Source organism: Haliotis asinina, chromosome 3 (genome assembly GCF_037392515.1).
Source record: "Haliotis asinina isolate JCU_RB_2024 chromosome 3, JCU_Hal_asi_v2, whole genome shotgun sequence".
NCBI lineage: Eukaryota > Metazoa > Mollusca > Gastropoda > Lepetellida > Haliotidae > Haliotis > Haliotis asinina.
Genome location: NC_090282.1, coordinates 66,638,784 through 66,660,356, shown reverse-complemented (window position 1 = coordinate 66,660,356; position 21,573 = coordinate 66,638,784). Strand labels below are relative to the sequence as shown.

At 39.3% G+C, this 21,573-nt stretch overlaps 1 protein-coding gene across 1 annotated transcript; it reads right to left on the bottom strand.

The window, feature by feature from the left end:
* Positions 1-610: 610 nt before the first annotated feature.
* Positions 611-8,056, bottom strand: LOC137277242 (uncharacterized). Its single transcript, XM_067808904.1, has 8 exons — positions 8,009-8,056; positions 7,286-7,399; positions 6,047-6,273; positions 3,380-5,567; positions 3,139-3,262; positions 2,546-2,826; positions 1,586-1,771; positions 611-661 (listed from the first exon to the last, which is right to left on the bottom strand). The coding sequence occupies exons 1-8, from the start codon at positions 8,054-8,056 to the stop codon at positions 611-613; spliced, it is 3,219 nt and encodes a 1,072-aa protein (XP_067665005.1).
* Between the last annotated feature and the right edge of the window lie 13,517 nt (positions 8,057-21,573).

Genomic DNA, 21,573 nt, shown 5'->3' with positions numbered 1-21,573 from the left:
GTAAGGCGCAGAGCATAGAGGAAAGTACAATGTAGGAGAGAAGTCGACGTACTATGTAGATACATAGCACATGATAAAAGTTTTTGTATGTACACGTTTGTACCTTGCTACAGATGCACATGCTGCAGACGTGTAAACATGTTTTGAACTTTGTTACAGCTACTATGTATGTATGAATTCTTTGTTACATCTGTAGCCGTGTGCACATGACATTGTATGTGATATTCCGTTACAGAGACACAGGTGCACATACCGCGTGATATGTGTATTGTTACAGCAACACATGTTCAAGGTGGCGTGTGCATTTTTACAGCTACACATGTGCAATGTGACGTGTGAGTTGTTACAGCTGCACACGCACAATGCAGTACTGTACTTTGTTACAGTTCCACAGTATTAATACAACGTCTTATACTTTATACAGCTAACCATATGCACACTTGGCATTGTCTACTTCGTCTGCTTAGAGCTACACACCTGTGGCCACGTGGTGTAATATATTTCAGTTCCACACGCTGTGCGCATTGATTACCAGTGCTTTGTTACACGCGTGGCGCCTCCCTGGCGGATCTGAAGCGTGTCTTACCCATTTCTGTCATGAGAATGTCAGCTACTGGAGAGCTTGTTTGTTCCGTTGAACTTCATTGATGATGTTTCTACACTGCAATATAAGAAACATACGTTAAAGCATAAACTACGACACGTGTAGGTATGCATATACAACAATTCCAGTATGAGAATGCATACAGACATTGCTTTTTTGAGTGCTCACAAATCGTCATATCTATCTGTGGGCAGGACATCGTGTCACGTGTAGATCGATGCATATGTTGTGATTTAAACGTCTGACCCAGCCTCGATTTCTTATACAGAGGTAGAAGAATGCTTAATGCGATGTGGTACAACAGCAACACACCTTATATGTGCTCGTGGGTTTCAGTAATTATGAAAATGTCTTATTCATTATTCTTATTATGTCTTATTAATGTCTTATTTCGACTGTCTTTCGCACTGACATGACATGTGATGATGCAACTGAACCAGTATTTACTCCACATTCATCACATAGTCGCTGTCGAACTGAAGTTGATTATAATCAGTATGTCACATGCAAGTGTCAAAATACACTTGCAGAATGTTTCCATTTAAATCAAATAAAGATAGTTTATCGTAAATCACTGGAGATGATTTCATGGAGGACAGCTTGTTTAGAGAAGGCACATGAAACCTAAGACCTTCGATCACACATCAGGTGGTCCGTACACGTAAAGATCACCTTTCAGCTTAAACATCTTACCGTGGTGTAGAGGTGTGACCCAAGTGGGTAAAGTGTAGCTGGTGTCGACGTATATGAAGACATGGGTTGTTGCCGTTGCATGCGTTTCTCGGATTCATTGGATTGTTAAATTAACAAACTCGCTAATAATTGGCATACAATCATATGGTGATTGACTTTACGTTTCCTCTGGCAAAAGTAAAGGTTTGTAAAACATTAAGGTCCAGTTGCTTTATTTGATTCCATCCACGTGGGCTGTCGTAATACCCGAAAGGAGTACACTCCTGCACGCTAACCCAAACGTATTACCCAGATGTAGAAGGCTCCGGCCCCTGTACTTGTCAAGCGAACCTCGTCAGGATCATGGCCGTCCAAGATGAGCTTGACGTATTCAGCTAGTTCCCAGCTGATGGTACTGACGTCGAATTCTTGAATCCTCACGATCAGTCCATCCTTGCTGGTGCGTCTCATGAGTTGCTGTATGTAGTGCCACTTCTAGACAACAGGAACGACAATGGCATCTTAATAATGATATGATCTAATTGATTACGGACAACACGACTCACGAAATGTTACACTGTATCCGAAGTACAAAGTTGTCCAACAGTTGTGCTACCACTTTTATATGTCATGCGGCCAAATGAGATATGTCTGTGTCATGGGGTAGCGATATGATGCGAACACCTTCAAAGACATGCATTTAGTACTTGATTACATGAATATACTAAATAAATATGAGGTACATATATGATAAACATTTCCTAGAATCAGAAAATGGTCATAACTCGGAATTAGCGCATCATCAATACGAGTCAACTTTATTCCATATGAAAAAAAGACAGGTGTCACTAATATTACACAATTGGTGGTTCAAGCTTTCCCTAATTCTGGAGAAAACGGTAATGGAAGGAGAGGAGGTGATGGTGGGGGGGGAGGGGGTGCAGGAGGAGGTAGTTCTGGTTAGTAAGGACCCATCAGAGGTATATTCAGAGGTATATTCAGAATCTGTTGATGGTTACCAGACTGACTACTAATTTCACATCCTCATCTGTCAGCATCACACTCAAAGCGCGAACGTTGTAGTGTTCCAGGAGGTACCGTCAGTCCGGTCGTCTAAGGTGCTGAGCGCGGGGTTATGCAACAAACCAGCCAAACCAACGTGCGATCATCCAGTTGAAATAAATGATCAAACCAGCGCTAAACCTACCCCAAAAGAGTCTGATGAAGAGGAGATATCATATACATTATAGTATTGTACATAATACTGACCCGAAGTTGTGATCCCCTTTCTCCGAGAAGGAGAAATGTTGCCCTCATGACGTCATGAACGATTGGCTTGGGGTGACTGTAGCTATGAATCTCTGCGATAGTGCCCTGGTTGACCGCCATCACTTCATGCAGGTACTTGTTCATTCTTTTAATCACTGACCGGACAGTTTCGGCTTTTTCCTTCAATTCCGTTAATCTGGGATCAGGCGAATGAACACCAGTCTCTTCCAAGAGTTTGTTTATTTCCGATAACTGTCGATTTTCTATTGCCTTTTTCAGATCTGTAGATAAAAGGTGGTTATGTTATTATATGTATATTGATAAATACTAGCGAAACCGTACTCACGTCAGCACATTCAAAACAAAAGTGGCTAGGCTACCTTCAACAGAAAACTTTAAAAACAAAAGCGGTTAAATTACATTGAATAGGAAACGTCAACGAAAAAGCATTTTCTTTCATGGTGTTATTGCTTTTGTCCGTTTGCTGCGTTTGTGTGTAGACTGGTATAATGTAAGTGTAGTAACCAACCTGACGGACTCCCTAACTATCTACCTACCAGCGTATCTTCAAAGCCAAGACCAGATATATTCACCTGCACAAATTAATTCACGATCTCCACCTTGCTTCCTGGATGGGGATTTCGAGCCACTGCCTTTCTTTTGGCTGCCTGTTTCTTTCACATTTAGAGACTGCTTGATCCTTTGTACATCTTTAATCTAGAAAGTTGGAAATAAAACACTTCAGCCTTTCTTTCAGTAGTTTTGAAAATGGTTATACATGTGAAATGAAACAATGTTACATTATTATAGCATGTGGCCCAATTAAACACGAACCTTTTCAATGTGCTGCTGCACCTGTCCTTCGTTTGTTTTGGAGCCTTTGCTTACATTTGTAGGATCCGTGGTCTTTTGATGTAGGTATTTAAAGTTGTTGCTGTTTGTTCTTGAGGCTGGGAAACCAGACACTCCCTTCATCCTTGATGGTGTGGGTATCTTGTTACTCGGGCTATCTGAAGACATGTTTGAAACCGTTGATGCACGCGTACTGGCTTGCATTGATGAGAGTGTTGTTGAACCTGTCTGTAAACGATTTGGTTTGGTAGTTGCCCCTTTGCCTGAGACTGGAGTATTCGGATGTGGAACCTTCAGCATATCGCTTCTGTTTCCCTGTGTTGGAGTAAGTTTGCCTGTCGTAGCCAGACCCACTGGAGATGCAGCTCCCTTTATTCTCTGATCTGTTGCAGGAATGTCACCGTTCGGAGGATTTGGAGATGATGATTTTTGTCTTGCATAATATCTGTACGAGGCTGTGTCTTTAGTAAGGTTATTGTTTAAATAAGCTTCCTTCATTCGCTTAATGCGAGCTGGGGAACTGTAATCCGTTATCATTTCAGGTGAAGGAGAATGAAGAGGTGTTCTCCTCGGTGATAGAGAATTTGCATTCATTGAGGTTCCAGATTCACGCCTCGATCCTTGTAACCTATGGATACTTTCTGAGGCTTGGTTTCCATTAGGAAGACCATCAGGAGACACACGACAAGACTCACCATTCCCACTCGTTTCCTTGTTTTTGATTTTGAAAGAGTATGTTTTGTTTTTAAGCTTTGAGGTTAGTGATTGTTGTGATGGCTCCTTTGTAGTGTCTTTAGTTTTGTCAATGGCAGTGTCATCGGTTTTGGTATCGCTGTTGTCAGTTTGACACTGTTTTGAAGGGATGCTTCCATTGGCGGCTTTATCATTGCTTCCACCAGTTTCTTCAGGAACTGTTTTAGGTTTGTTTGAAAGAAAGGAAAACATTCCCCTTGTCTGTCCAGTACCATTTTGTTTGTCAGCAGGTGCTTCGGTTGGATTTTCTTTCTTGATATAACCATTTGTTTTTGTTTGGTTTGAATGCTTCCCAGAATTTGTAGTAGACTCCATACCTCGTGATGCGATATTATGAGGCTTGTTCTTTTGTGTTGTTAACAGATAGTTAGCAACATTTTGGTGCTTGGCAGTTGTACTGCCCTTGGCATTAATTTCAAGGGCATACTCTTGCTTAGCAGATGTTGTGGGTATGTCAACGGTTACTGTCAATTTGTCACCGTCCTTTTGTTGATTGACATGTTTCTCAAGTTCTGTTGTGGGAATCTCATTGTGAAGAAGATTAGCTTTTACATCTACCCCCTTCTGAGTCTTAAAGGTAAAATCTACTGATTTCTTTGAGTCAATAGTCACAATTCCGCTTTCTTGCGAGGGACTTGACAAGCCAGCCCTCTTAGCTGTTTCACTGAAACCCCATCCAATGGTAGGATTTTTAGGAAACGGTTCACATGTCCCTTTGACTCCAGAACAGTCTATTCTAAAGTCACACAGCGGTGTGTCCTCATCGTTGAGAATCGTAAGCATGTATCTGCCTTCTGTCTGAAGACGAATGAAAAATGATCTTGTCGATCTGAAGTTGTTAACAAATACATAACGGGACATCTGACTGTCTACATGACATTTCTGCTTGTTTTTCTGATCACAGTATAATTCATATTTGATATCCTTTGCACCTTTAGTCACCTGGAAGTTAATTTCCACTTCACCTTCTTTGGCAACAAGAATACCTTGTTGTCCTTCAAGTAATTTCAGTCCAGATGTAAAGAAGTCATTATGGACTAATGGAACCATCAGGAATTTTTCCATACTCCATGGCTCCCCTAAAAGCTGCCATTTGGCATTGACTGGAAGACACCTGTATATGTGATCCTCAGGGTCTGTGAGGAAATAGAAGTCGTCCTGACTATACACATACACTAAACTACCTGCCTCTTTATCTGGTTGTTCTGCCTTCCCATCTTTTTCTATCATGCGCCACCGTTTATTGCTATAGTTCCCAATGGACACCATTGCCCACTTAGGATTGACTATCCTCCACGATCCGTCGAGATACACCAAGTTCCAGTGGCCATAGATACATTCTATATCCATGTCACCTACTTCGTATGTAGCACTTTTAACGTTTCCCTGGACAACCATGCATGGGATCTTCGCTTTCCTGTTTGCAAACAATGGAAACATGTACACATAATGACTAAATGGTGCATTTCGTGCAAGTCAGCATTGTTCTATACAGCAGTGAGAATTACAATGACGACGAGTATCACCAATCCAAACTTCAAAGAAATGTGATCGAGGCAAAGAAATGTTCAGTTACTAAGGTACCCAATCCAGGTCATTTGAATATCCATGAAGATTCAATGAAAGCGACACAACAATTCCATCATTACAATAAACATTTTGATATAGCATAGGCTGTAACAACAGTTATAACAAAACTGTTTGCTAAACGGTTAGAGTAACCTCCCTGCCTGAAAGTCGTTACGTTCTGTGTCATCTTTGCGGTTAAAGTGTGTTAGCTTTAATTACACGGCTTTGCGGTTTCAGACTGACACCGAGAATAGACCTAGACTAGCAATGGACACACAACCTTCCGAAAACCAAGTGCCTTGTAACAAAACTGCCTAGGAAACTCACCTACAAAGCAGAGCAAAGAATTGCTCGTAAGTTCCCCTGTCATCCTGAATGAGACGCATGTAGCCAAGTGGGGTGTTGACGTCAGTGACATCGTCGAAATTGTCGTACATGATCTGTTGTGAGGCCAGCCATACAAATATGGACCTGACCTTCTGGACATCATTTTGAAGACCTTCTGTCAAATGTTTGATCAACGTTTGGTAGGACAGGGCATCATCCCTCGATGTCTAATAATTACAAGAAGTAGGAAACGGTACAGAATCTAAATGAATCATTGTGGTCCTTCAAGATCAGATTTATTTAAATGTATTTGTCTTTACACAAACTGAAACCCACATTTCCATTGAAGGTATGTTGGGTTAAATGATGTTTGGGTTTTAACCCTGCTATTATGACGACATGTCCTCTAGATGACTTCAAAATGTATTAATGATATGACGCATTTTCACAAGAGTGTGGTCTACACACTTACATTAAATATGACTTTTATTGTCATTTGATATGCCGGTATAAGTGATATTTTCATGGCGATGCCAAATGCATGATACATATATTAAGGTATGTTGGTCTACCAAAATTTTACACATCGCTCTTGCTATCGCTGCAATATGCATCTGATTTACGGACTCATTGAACATCGTCCATATTCACTTAGTTGAGCACCACATAATAGCAACACAAAACCCGTCTGGCAGGAATCACGCAAATGGTGATGGCATGGAGAATATTTAAACCACCAGAAGAAAGCTTTCTTCGTTATATGAACGGAGGTACTCATTCCACCATCTTATGCAAGCAGCTGAGCACCTTGGCGGGGATTGTCTCAAAATGAAATGTAGCCACAACTCCATCTATGAATCAGTCATAGTGTGGCTCCAAGTTTATCAGCCATTCCATATAACTAGCACCTTCTCGGTGAACCAGAAGATAATTACACCTGTGTTCAGGTTGATTTTCATTAAAGACGTGCATGTATTTGAATAATTTGGGACGTGAGAGCTTGTAATACTTTCAAGCTGTATTACTTCAATATGCTATGATAACATTGCTTACATCTAGTACAGTGTTTTCTGAACATTGTTATGTGTGCAGGTAACAAAGAGGCCCAGCTAAGCCAAACAATCTTCAACTCAATCACCTTAATGTTCCAATACACGACATGTACCAGTATATTTGTTCGGTGATCAATAGCTCCAACTCCAATCAGAGCCTTGAACAATGGTTATCGCTGGTTCTTACCACGCTGGCCTTTGCATCGATGGCTGTGAAAAGTCGTGGATTGTACACAATGTCTTTCTTTGTCTTGGGCGGCTTAAGTGGCGGGTAGTTGTTTTCCGAGTACGGCACATCGACCTATTTGTAATTCAAGCCGTATATCTTATTCGTATTTACATAAATAGGTCGTTTGCAGCACCTGTTATTTCATATGCTGACGTGATTACAGACTTTCGTAAAGATACCAATGGCGATGCAATAGGAATACCTGTTCTCAACTTCAATATGATCATTCTGTAGTTTCAAATGGTATTGTAAAAGCATTTGCGGGAAAGCATAATTACTTATGGTGTCCCCTTCAGTACGACATGGTTATCTGATAGAGTTTCATAGCCATGGGGAATGGTACCAAAAGAAAAGGAATTAATAGGGTTGCATTTTTATAGGCTAAATCTTGTATAATATTAAGATATGATATGGCCCTGTGTAGATGAACTTTGCGAGTATGTGTTCTACAATCTGACCCAAAAACTTATCCAATATATATCAGTATCGAAAAAAAATTCTGAGTTGATTTTTTTTTAACCACCGTATATACTATCCATATAGAATACTGCAAAATCCTACCATATACAATGTGACGAAGGGAAACTAGATTTCAGGAAATTATAGTTCTAGTGTGTTAGTTTCAAGTTGTGTGTCCGTAGAAATCACCTTTATATATATTTAATGTTTTTTTCTACTCACATCAGGCAAATGGGAGCTGTCCTGCTGCTTCCTGGAAGCACCACCCATCATTATCGTCTAACTAAAACACAAACAGTATGCAGTATTAAAATATGTGCTTGTTTCTTTTACTCATATCAGAGATGATGTGGAAAAATGGGAGAAAATAGGGACAAAGTAGATAATTTTTAAAAACTTCCATCAGCATATGCCTGAAACATCCATTGTCAGAAATCATCACAAGTATTGAAACCTCTGTGCAAAGCTTTAAACAGAGGTGCGAATGTGCATACAGTGTCATATGTCGTTCGACGATCCGTCGCTTTATAATGGAGATTGTGCTAATTCACAAAGAGATTTATTTACATTAGGAATCTCACTAGTAGTATGAGTGTGCGTTAACAAATATAAGAAACAGAAACATTTCCATAATGATTCAGGGTCCACTTTACGCTTCGGGTTGAGCGTATTTTTTCATACAGGTGATGCTCGCTACAAATAAATGCAAAGGCAAACTATTTCTTCTCATGAAACAAGGTAATGTATTTGTATCGGACAGCATTTCAGTTGCTGATGTCCAAAATTTGGACGACATGTCCTCTAGTGCCTTTGCGTGAGTTTAGTTTTACGCGCTCTCACCAACATTGTAGCTTTAAGTCGGCGGTCTGGAAATAATCGAGCCTGGACCAGACAATCAAGTGATCAAGAACATGGTCATCAATCTACGCAACTGGGATACAATGATGAGTTACCCAAGGCAGAGACCGTGACCACCCTATCCCATAAGTCGCCTCTTGCGATATGGGTTAACGAAGACCGGTTCTAACCCGGATTCAAAACGAATTCAAAATGCATTTGAACAAAATCGTACGACCTGCTTGAAATCAAATGTAACAGCAATATGTCATAATGCTTATAATGATTATGTAATGTACATTTACTTGTGTACTCACCAAGTTGTCCTAAATGCATGTAAGCAAAGGAAGACATTATTTTACATTGCACAAGTGGCGCTGTGTGGCACTTTCCTAAAACTAACACCAACATGAATGGGACTTTTGTGTATCAAACACGCTTGAGTCAACCACGTAAATACCCTAACTGGAGTGTATACACGTTTCTATTGAGAATGATTAATAGGTTAAGACAACTTTCAAAGGGCTAGGAAATAGTCACGCGATGTAGGACTTAAAGTTATACGGTCTGTACTGGTTCGGTAACACAGAAAGGTTTTACCTACATGTATACTGACCAGAAAGAGAAACGCAACCCTGACTTTCTGTCAGGTTTTTAGATAGAACACATTTATACTAACGCTTCCTTTTATGAGCTATCATTTTTTTTCCAAATTTGCGTTTCCTTTGCTGTACGTTATATATATAAATTTTGTATTTTATTTCAGCAATCAGCAATTTCCAGGTCGAGTCTGGAACAGACAACAAAATGGATGACTACGAGGACATCGATCTACAATGATCTACACTATGATACAATGACATCAAACAAGTCAGCAAGCCTGAACACGACCCCGTTAGTTGCTTCTAAGTCGGATTTTCATTGTTGCAACATGTTTACAAGTTATTTATCAATCACTGTGACATGAACAAACATATCCCATGGAATGTATTGTACTAGCGGCTCAGTGACGAAAGCGCTCGTTGTTTCTCCGAAGACCCGGGTTCGATGTTCGTAACGGAGCAATGTGTGAAGCCCCTTCATGTGGTCATGTCATATATCGCAGCGTCATTCCCATCTCGTTCTTTAAACAACTATTGTTATTGTGTCAAAGAAATTGGGGAAAAGGTGATATTTAGCAGAGTGCTATCATGGTCTCAGCTCGCCATGCCAAAAACCTGGTTCGATTACCAAAGTGGGCGATATGTGTTGATCTCATTCTTCTCTTTGATAGCATTGACAGGAAGTGACCTTAAGCGTGCTCACTAACTCCACCTTGAAAGAGTAAGCAACTTCTTAGCAACAGTTTGGATGGGCATTAAATTCTTTAAAATCCTTTTTAACGCTATTTTTTTATTCTTGCTTCGTCCTTAGAACAGTGTAGGTCAATCGTCGGAGGTGCCGTTGCATCCCGTAGGCCAGCAATCTTTGGTTCGAGTCCCAGATATGTCTCACCTATGGTCATTGTGTCTCAGTTATTACCGTCTTAACCGTTTGCTTTTCTCCCCTGTCAAGCGGACATTTTAACAGATATGCCGTTCAAAGCAGCGTCAAACCAGTCTCCATATTAAAGAGCAACCTTCTACATGCTGGAACACCAGCTCAAGGGGAATGTTTCAAAAGAAATTTTCATTATTCATTTCAAGGGTCGTACATAAGTTCAGAAGTAATAAACCATTGCGTTTACTGCTACAAATGTGCAAAATAAATTCGGGATCAAACAGAATCAACACACGTGTGTGTATAAAATACATACACATACATATTCCCATGGCGTTCCCATACTAACACTAGTTATTAATAGGTACCTTTAAATCAAATCGCGAGCATAGCTGTTGTGAATTATTTGACAAGGTCCTTTGAAACCTATTCATTACTTGCTGTTGCCCAGGCCTTATCAGCAAAGTATACAGTGCACACTAGAAGGGCAGAAGGTATATAACAGGTACAACTTGTACGGCGTAAGGTTTCACTGGTTATTTTTGCTTATTAATGATACTTATACCTCCTCTTCTCAGCCTTACAGGTGATAGGTATGCTGGAAATAGTATTAATCTGGCAAAAACTGTTGCAATATAATAAATACGAGGCATTAGAAACATTCAATTTGTAATGTAAAACGTATTGTATAACATCTACGGGTATGGAAGCGAGCTGAAGTCAAGACTGCTATTTACGTTGCCAGTGTGTATGTACTTCATAGAATAGTATATGATATCTCGGTTAAGATATCAGGTAAGTACGTGTTTGTGAAACGTTTGTTTGTTTGTTTGGCTGGTTGGTTGTTCATCAATGCTTGAGTTTTATGGGGCTGTCATCGTGAACAGTCAGAATCTGATTGATGAGTGGAGTGAGAGAGTTTAGTGTTACGCCGCACTCAGCAATATTACAGCTACATAGCGGCGGTCTGAAAATAACCCAGTCTGCTTCAGATAATCCAGTGATCAACATCATGAGCACCGATCTACACAATTGGGATATGATGCCATGTGTCAACCAAGTCAGCGAGCCTGACCACCCGATCCCGTTAGTCGCCTCTTACGACAAGCATGGGTTGTTGAGATAGATTCTAACCGCTTGTGATTCAGATGAATAACCATATTTGTGTAAGTCAGATTTATTGCTTGCGTTGATTTTGTTCAAGACATCAAAGAGGACTGATAAGTTATGGTGGCGTATTTTGAAAACGGAACATATGTTTCTAGAATACATTTAATTGAGATGTGTGCTATGATTGTACCATTAATATTAACAACGCATTATCCCCAGTTAATCAATACAACATGCCTATCAATCACAAAATAATTTCTTTATTGTCTAACTTTCATTAAGAATCAGGAATTTTCCACAAATATGAAGTTTGACTAATGTAACACAGTTTACTTACAACGGAGGGACATGCCCTGTCATTAATCAAAGCCTCTACTTCCATGATCGGTTTGCATCGATGATGTTTTTGAACGTGTTGGTTCCAATCGCTTGTCAAACTGCCTAAATATCAATCAGGTTTTACAAAAAAAAGAGCTGCTAGACTATCATAAAACTGCTTGAAATATATTGCCAATTATTTCTGTGTATCATCTGAATGTGATGCATCCAAACAATCTCATCAGGAGTGTCACTGACTGGTTTCAAATCAAAATGCTGTGATGAACATGATTGGTGCCACGCTGATTGACGAATCACATTTAAGATAGCAATCAATCTCTCTTTTTAAAGGGTTATTTTATGAAACGAGAGTATCAATAACCAGAAGGATCGAATTCAACTTTTGGCGCACTATGCTCTGATCTGAATATTCCAGCTGAGCTTGATTTTATACCATGAATATTTGAAGACGACTTCTTTTAATAAAGGAACACACGAAAGTGCAAGTGTTCCTACTGTCATAGAAAGAAAAAAAGGAACACACGGAAGTGCAAGTGTCCCTATACTCATGGAAACGAAAAAAGTAGCACACGAAAGTGCAAGTGTTCGTATACTCTTACGGGTTTCTTATCACGCTGTATGTTATATATATTCAACAGGAACACTTGCACGTTAACGTTTTCCATTATTCGTTTTCATGAGTATATTTTGTCTCAGGCAAATATTACCAAATGGTTATGACAAGGTTCATACGTAACTAAGTGTCTTCAGTAGAATACATACGGCAACAGCTGGAGATTCCATTCGTTATTTCCAATGAACACTTATGACTTCAAAGTTGACAGGCAAGGTCAAGTATACATGAGTTATATATGAAGAAATGCGGATAAATGGATTATGTTCAGCACTGCCAGTTCAGCAAAGTGAGGCTCTGGATGTTTCTGTCATTGCCTGTTAAATCGAATCAGTAAGTACAACGTGCCAACGTTGAAAGGGTGTCTGTGGTAGTGTTCAAACGTTGTGTAACCATAAATGACAAATCATCTTAGCCGTGCATACAAAACATCTTTCTCGTCCAGCGTCTTTATTACACGACCCGGATGTCTTACTTCTAACATTCATGACTATCACTCGTTCGTTCATCTGTCCGTTCCTTCCTTCGTCCCTTTCTTCCTTCGTTCGCTCATTCGTTCGTTAACTTTGCAGTCTGTAAATAATCAGCTCTGGACCAGACCAGATAATCCAATGATTTACAGCATGGGCTTCTATTCATGCTACTGGGATGCGCTGACATATGTCAGCCCAGTCGGGTAGATAGACCACCATATCCAGAATAGGTTAATGACGACCAGTTGTAACTTGGATCTTCACGGATAACAACTATTTAAAAAGATATGATCTACTGTGTTACTTCTTATATGAAAGAGGACCTCTTAGACATTTAATTGACGATTATCATAAAGATAGTAAATATCTACACTTTCAACAAAGAAAAACGAACAGAATATAAATATTAAAGGCTGTTGATGGTAATGTTTTATATATTTGGTTTGGTTCACCGTCGCATAACAGATGGATCGTTCCTGCATTTCCTGCATTAATACCTCAATCAATAGTCGATAAAACCCTTAAATGAGATCTTCCTCTAAGCCACTCTGATTAAGGAAATATGATTCCAGCTTAAGCTATCATTCTGTAATGAAAATTACACATTTTTTCGTGTGATTAGACTTGTTTCCACCTGATTCGTTCATTATCAAGGATTAGTTCACCCGCGTGTCTACTTTGAGCTTCACAAGAAAAAGGTTACATTTGATTTGTAGGTTATTGACACTGTTAAATGTCAAACTACCAAATAGCATTAGGTACAGTTATGGCCGATATTGTGATAAAGGCATTAAGCTTGTGTTTCAAACAGTCACACTGATACGCTACAATGACTTGTGTCTGGTGAACGATTAACCTATACATACTGTTGATGCGACATGACATACCAGGTTTCCGTGTAATTAATTACAGGTTTTAGTGTACAACTAATTACTAATCACTTAATTAGCATACACTACCATGCAAACCAGGAGTACTCTTGAAAACCTGATTTGATTAAATAATAACAAACGTTAAACTAACCCAAAGAGCGAAACGCTGACCATACCAAACGACAATGCCTTTATCTCGATCAAACTTGTGATAGAGACGATTAAAAAATGGTGCTTTTTTCGCTTACATGAGACATTAATATTTCATATGAACACTCTTTTCAATCGTTTTCGGCCTGTTTTGACTATTGTATTGTGTATCAATGTATACGACTAATCATTCTCTCCCCACAGAGGTTAGTTGTCATATCTTCCTACGAACGTTCGTGGGAAGATATGACAAACAACCTCTGAGGGAAGAAAATGACAACTAGTAAGTGTGTTATGCTACATAACACAATATACAATATGTCTCGGGCATCGGGGCTGCACTTTTATTTGTCCGCGTAACATTTTTTTTATTACCAATTAAATAAATGATTATGGCTTTTCCTCGTCCCGATCATCCATTTGTCCACTACAAGAATGAATGTCTGCAAGAACGCACGTGACTGAATCTACAACTCAATGACACGAGGTAAACTTTTTTTTAAAAAAACAAAAAAAAACACGTCCTATCGCCCTCGCAACTTTTGAAAAAAATGTGCCCGAGAAACATTCAATTTTTTATGCATCCTTAGCTTTCTTATATATTTACATTCATATATGTTTTGTTCGTAGTCAGATATGATATGTTTATAACCATATTTGTTATGTTTATAGCCATGTACGATTTCTTTATAGCCATATATTTAATTTGATTTAACAAGGCGAAAGTGGGCGAACTGATTCTTGTTTGACTATCCGGGTTGCAGAGGTTTTTGTATGCCGTCTTTATGGTAATTTTAATTTGATCCCATCCCCTTAAAAATTATTCTGGTCTTCCATATTGCCAATAATATCAATTCTGATTATATGTATCCTTCTAAGTATGATGAAAGACACTGTAATTACGGTAAGTTAAATCTTGATTACAGAACAGTCTCGTCTTCTGGTTACAGGGTTCCGTCGTATTGTGCAACTTAGTGAAATTACCAGTCCAGAATTTTTTAGCCTAATTCATTTAACTGAATTCATAAGTATTGATAAGTATGTTTTGATATGTCTGAGGACATTTTAATGGCAATACTACGCTCCTAATCCTTGCAAACACGTCGAACAACGTACTCTGTCATACAGCGAGCTCTGAAAAACGGAAACCTGGAAATCGTGGAAAGCTCAAAACGAGGCTCTGCCGCTAGAAAACTTTCGCGGTCTGGTACGAAACTGATATTATATCAATGTCATTGTGCGTTACAGAACTACACCGAATATGTGCAAAAAAACCACATAACAGATGTAACCAGTGAGCCAAGTGCATTGTGAATCTTTTACGACCTCATCAAACAGAGGCACTCTGTGATTTCTTCGTTAATGTATGCTGCCAAAACGCCCACATAAAATATAGAAATAAAGTGTTATTAAAGTTTAAATTTAAAATTCATTTGTAAATACCAATTTGTTATGAAACGAGGAATTGGAATTCAGAGTAACCATACTTGTTTGTGGTGTCTATTTTCACTTTCACACGAGAAAAATCGGATCGACTGAAAAGTAGGTCATTGTCTGAATAGGTATGTTTCGGTATGTGCATAAAGCCTATTGTCGGTGGTGAATGACACGTGACACATAAACTGTCACCATGTCCAAGGTTCTGTAGCATTTTGTCGCTTCACAACTACATACATGCGTTATTGCTTAAAGCCACATGAGAACGTTTGCCCCTTTTCGTTGACAAAACAACGTCGTTGTCTAAATCAATACAGGGATCAACAAACCGTCCTAATAATGCAGGACCACCTGAGGTATAGCAAGATGTATATTTGGTACCGTGGGAAAGCTTGGAATCTAACCTTCCAAAACCAATGATGCCAGACCTGAAAGTGCCTGGCAATATGTCATTTTGTGCGTATCCATGGTAACCATGTGTTTGTTCAGAGAGCATGACATCTATATATATCTTCACTATGAATGTCGATTTTATCATTTTTGAGAATGAATGTGATGATCGAAGTACTGCTCCACCCAGCTATGTAAAACAATAAGGTCAACGTCAAAGGTCAAGGTCACAGTAACCCCCTATGTTGCTATTCCTGCTTGAAATTTTATGTTTATCCTCTCATTTTTCTTAACTGCCGAGTATGGAATGCATAGAGCACGATGTATTTCGTTTCATAAGAAACCTCAAGACTCAGCTTTCTGAAAAAATACATTTCATACCAGTAACTGTTAGAACAGGTGCGATTCAGGGCGTTTGGATGGTTACCGTGCATTTTTATTCGTATCACAGAATGCATTATGTCATGCCTTTATGGAACTAAATATTGCTTTTCAATAATGTTTACTGGTGTTGATGATATCCTGCCCCATGTGTGATAAATACATGTGCATAAACACCTTCAAGGTCAACGGCCAAGTTACATTTATCAGTTTTCTAGCATATATGGACTAAAATTGAATATTCCCTCATAAATTGGTGGTATGTCAACACAAATAAGACAAACTACAATGGTTCAGAGCTCAGAGTCACTATTTTCTTAAACCAAGTGTTGTCAAGTGTTTGTGTCGTACAAAATGATGTTTTGGGGGCGTCACCGTGGCAACCAGAACTTTCAATGGCACTCTGTATGTGAATGAATCAAAGATAGCAGTAACACTTGATCCATATGTTTTAGTGATTGTTTGTGTAACATACAACTCAACTGTTTAAAAACATGCACATGCAAATTATTTATGAAGGTCAGGGTCAAGGTCAAATGAACATGCTTTATAATGTCAGAAACTACGTTATATGCCAAGAAGCATCATTTCCTATAACGTATGACGTGCTTGCAGATTTTATTTTATAAACTTTTCACACACAAGTGATAACAATTCACACCATATATGCATCTGGTATGTATACATGTGTATATATCAGTTAGTTTATCATTTAGTTTAGTGTATTCTTTGCAGATGTAATATTCCTTTTTGAACGCTTAACATAACTGAATGGTTGGTGGCAGGTTCTTCATCGGTTTGTTGTTTAACGCCACATTCAGTAATATTCCCCCTATATGACGACGGTCTGTTAATAGTCGTGCCTTGACAAGACAATCAAGTGATCAACATCATGAGCATCGATCTACGCAGTGGGGATGTGATGATATATGAACTGAATTACTGAACTGAATTGTCAACCAGTCTGATCTTTTGGTCCTGTTAGTTACCTCTTACGATAACCTTGGGTTGATGAAGACCTCTTCATACCCAGATCTGCATGATTAGATTTCAGGATGTACAGACATATCATCCAAAATAATAAACTGAATGAGATAAAACAAAAATCAGTAACGATGAAAACTAATACCGCTAGAGTTTCAGAATGAATTTGTAGTTCGTGCTGACATATCTTAACCTATCACACTCTAGTAAGGTTCTATATCCTGTACTTCAGAGACACATTTTAGATTAAATCATTTTATGACCAATATTTATTACAATAAAATTCTGCTGACCATGTTAATTTCAGCAGCCTGGTTATTGTAAATATGGCTGATAAACGTGGCTGTGACACGAAACATGGTATTGCCATCTCCTTATGCCCATGGGTAGTCAACGAATTCGGCGCGTTTGTGGTTGTTACAATGAAGAACTTTAGTTCTAAACTTGTCTCTTACCTGTCCATTCTATGGTAGGATGTATTTTAAATGCCATAGTTGGAGCCGTAACAGACATACCGAGTATTTAGAAATCATTCACACAGAGATAGGGTTAACATGCCAGGTGGCAGATAAGTACAATTTCCCTGTTTTTCCATCAAAGGCACCGCACTATCTACAGGGAATATGTGAATCAACATCTCACATTGTATATTGGTCTCTCAATATATATAAACAATCAGCAATAGTGGATCACCTAAGTTCATATATTGTCTCTCAAGACAGAATCAAAGGTAAAAGAATATCTGCTACCACGTATTCTTGGAAAATATGAGTTTTTCAGCCTGTCGTGACCAAATTAATTTGACAATTTTTCCATTCATGAATCTTCGGCTACCACAATCTTCTTCTAGTCATAGTTATAGTGAAGATATATTCTTCTATAAATAATACAGTTGTAATGCTCTCTGAAAAATGGCTTGGGTACCATGGAAACGCACCACAATGACATAATGCCTGACACTTTCAAGTTTGGCAACATTAGTTGTGGAAAGCTACTGATTGCAAGCTTTCCAACGGTACCAAATACATCATGCCATACCTCTGGTTGACGTGTTTCAGTTGTTTACACCAAATGCCACTACACTAAACTCCTCTGAATTAGAACAGGTTTCATGAATATCCCCACCTGTGTAACCTGTTCAAATCAATGTTACATTCTTATATTAACTGCACAGACAGCTTTATTCCGAACTATTGGATTTGGTCAGACAGCCAACTAGGAACACTTACAACTGAACTGGTTTTGTTTTGTTATGTCTTGTTTTGCTTGTTATTGTGTCATACATAAATACTGGAATGATTATGGTCCATGTGGAAGCCTTTCGCTTCATATGATACATTAAATGTAGCTAAAAATCATTACTGAAAATGCTCTCTTTATCCTCCATGTGATCTGCTGAAATCACAGTGTGTAATGTAAAGCTAGAAAATGGTAGTTGCTGGTCCTAATTCCGGTTTGGCATCAACGGCGTTTACCCGTGTTGAGTGAGTAACACGCCGCAGTCAGCAATAATCCAGCTTTATGGCAGCGGTAAGGAATTAATCGAGTCTGGATCAGACAGTCCAGTGACCAACACCATGAGCAACGATCTGTGTAACTGGGAACCGATGACATGTCCTAACCAAGTCAGCGAGTCCCGACAAGCATAGTCGCCTTTTATGGCAAGCATGGGTTGCTGAAGGTCTATTCTATCCCGGGACCTTCACGGGTCTTACCCGTGTGAGGTAACACAACTATACTACGCTTATCAAAAACATCTTTCCTGTTCTGTTTTCAACAGGAGTTCATTTTCAATTTACGCATTTAAAAAACTATTTACCCAAATGCGTATGCACTGATAGATCAAATTAGTTACTGCTGTACGTTCATGGAGTTTGTATGGCGAGTGAATGTTACTCTAGCGAAACAAACATCTGCGAAACTATAAGTTGTTTAATCAAACTTTCAAGCCAAAATGTTTGTTTCAAACATATATCTTGCATCCGTATTTTGTGGAAAAGTGTTTTCTATTTTTTCAACTGTCTGCATTGTAAATTCTCTGGGGCAATGTACTTTTTTCAATAAAACCCCCTCTCTTCCCATCCAATCACCTGTTTTCTTGAGAACCGGCTGATCTGTCGACAAATGTCTAAATGCATCCCTCTGGGCGTCTCCTAGCAAGCTTTGCATTCTTTCTGTCCAGTCTCATCTCACTGTCTAAACATCGGCATGAAAGCATCAAATTGTTTAAACAAACGCATCAATGCGTTACTTTAGAATCAATATCAGGACATCAGCTGAAGTATGGGATATTCGCAGTACCCTGTAGTTGAACTGTCAGTAATTATACTTAGTCTGTAGTTGTCAGTGGTATTTTTACTGTTACAGTAAAGTGAGTGAGTGAGTGAGAAAGGGGAAAACGCTTCCTGTATCATGTTGTCCATAAAACTAACATAGTAGCATCACACTGGCGTCTGTCAAAGTGTTGTTGACCATATTTTCTGCCGTACAACTGCAGAATACATTGAATTTACCGTCGACAAATAAAATTGGCTATTGAAGTTTCACTGTAGCAGTACTTTCCTATTGTAACAGTTTCTGTAACTGCCTCACTGCACTATCTCCAGCAACGCACTGTAACTATCAACGCTGTGGGTCGCTAGGGTAGCCTAGTGGTTAAACCATTCGCTTGTCACGCTGAAAGCAAGGGTTCGATTCCCCATATGGGCACAATGTGTAAAGCCCATTGAAAGCTGCGCAAAACCGTACTTATTTGCTCACTATCAACTTCGTACTGTTGGAGTCATTTTTGGAATAGAGAGAATGCATGTTATTGTTAAACATTGCTGTGTTCAAATTCACATTATCATGCTTCGCAATGTCTCCACACTTTTCGCAGTGTCTCCTCAGCATGGGTGGGTCCTTTAGTGACGTGAAACAAGTAAAATAAGTGTCCAGGAACGCTCTATCATATACGCATTTGTTGTGCATAAGACCTCATTTTGTTATGTGTAGACGGGCGGTGGGGTAGCCTAGTAGTTAAATCGTTCGCTCGTCACGCTGGTTCAGTTCCCAACATGGGCAGAATGTGTGAAGCCCATTTTACGTATTCCCTGCCGTGATATTGCTGGTAAACCTCACATACTCACTGTTATCTATATACTGTAGACAGAAACAAAAATCCAGTGACTGACCTAATGAGCATTGATCTACGTAGTATTGATATTGTATGGTATTTGTCAATCTGGCATCAAGTCTGACCATCCGATCTCTTTAGACACCTCTCAGAACAAGTATTTGTTATATTGGTGACACACTCGTGAAGACCAATTCCTTTCGTGATCTATGTGCCATTCTGGGACAAGCTGAAGAGCTCTTTCAAAGGATTTACGGAAAGAGGCGAGTGGTGACGAATGGACCAATTCAAAACGTCACGGAGGCAGTGTGTATGTGTGTCTACGGTAACCAAAAGCCGCTATGGACCATGGACATGGCCCTAAACATGTACATGTGGCTGCACATCTTCTGAATCCGACAAGACTGTAGACTGACATGTGAATGTATATTGCCCCACTGATTGACTGATATTAACCTCACCTGATCTACACTGATTGTGTGTTCAACGCGGACGTATATAATTCACATCGCTTGACGGACAAAGCTAATACAACTGCATAGACTGGGTGGAAAATAGTCCCTCACGTTTAGAGGTCTAATAAGTCATCAGTCCTATTAAAACTTAATCAGGTAGGAAAGCATACTGATAGGAAAAGAAACGCAATCGTTGCTGTTTTCAAACTGGAAATAATCGAGTCTGGGTCAGACAATCCAGTGATCAACAACATGAGCACCGATCTGCGCAACTGGGAACCGATGACATTTGTCAACCAAGTCAGCGAGTCTGACCACCCGATCCCGTTAGTCGTTCTTACGACAAGCATAGTTGCCTTTTATGGCAAGCATGGGTTGCTGAAGGCCTATTCTACCACGGGACCTTCACGGGTCATATATGTATGTCATCTTTCTCTCTGATGCGTGTTGTACTATATATGTATATTTGTATTTATTTATTCTGCACGCTTTCTTTCATTTAATGGCAAGTAGATAAGTCGAAAGAACTAAATTAAGATATGGTTTTTAGAAATTAGCATGACATTTGGAACATGTATAACACATTCCTGGACTTATATTTGTTTTTTCACAAACCTTGTAATTACTTGTGCTTCGTATAATGATTTTCTTAGCTTGTTGTTTAACGCTACACTCAGATATATAACGGCGGCAGTCTGTAAATAATCGAGTCTGGGCCAGAAAATCTTGATCTTTTGAAATAACAACTGGGATGCGATAACTAAGTCAGCTAATCAACCAAGTCAGCGTGTCTGACCACCCGGTCCCGTTCCTCGCCTTTTAAGACAAGCATGGGTTGCTGAAGATTAACTCTTACCCGGATCTTCAAAAGTGGGTGGTCACGATAATTTGTCGTGAGTGATGAACCACTGCACGACGATCAGCGTCTATATCAACCTGATCCATAGTCAATGACACCCGTGAAGAATAGGAAAACGCAGTCTACATTAAAGATTAGGTCGATAAGTGCGAGAGAATGGGAGTGAGGAGCGGTGTGCTAAATTGCCACTGGACCATAGGCCCGTAGCTAGTAAAAATCCAGACGGGCCAGTAAATCACTGACAAGTGAATTTTCAGGTGGTCATTTTGTTAATATATCACGCTCTCCGACTT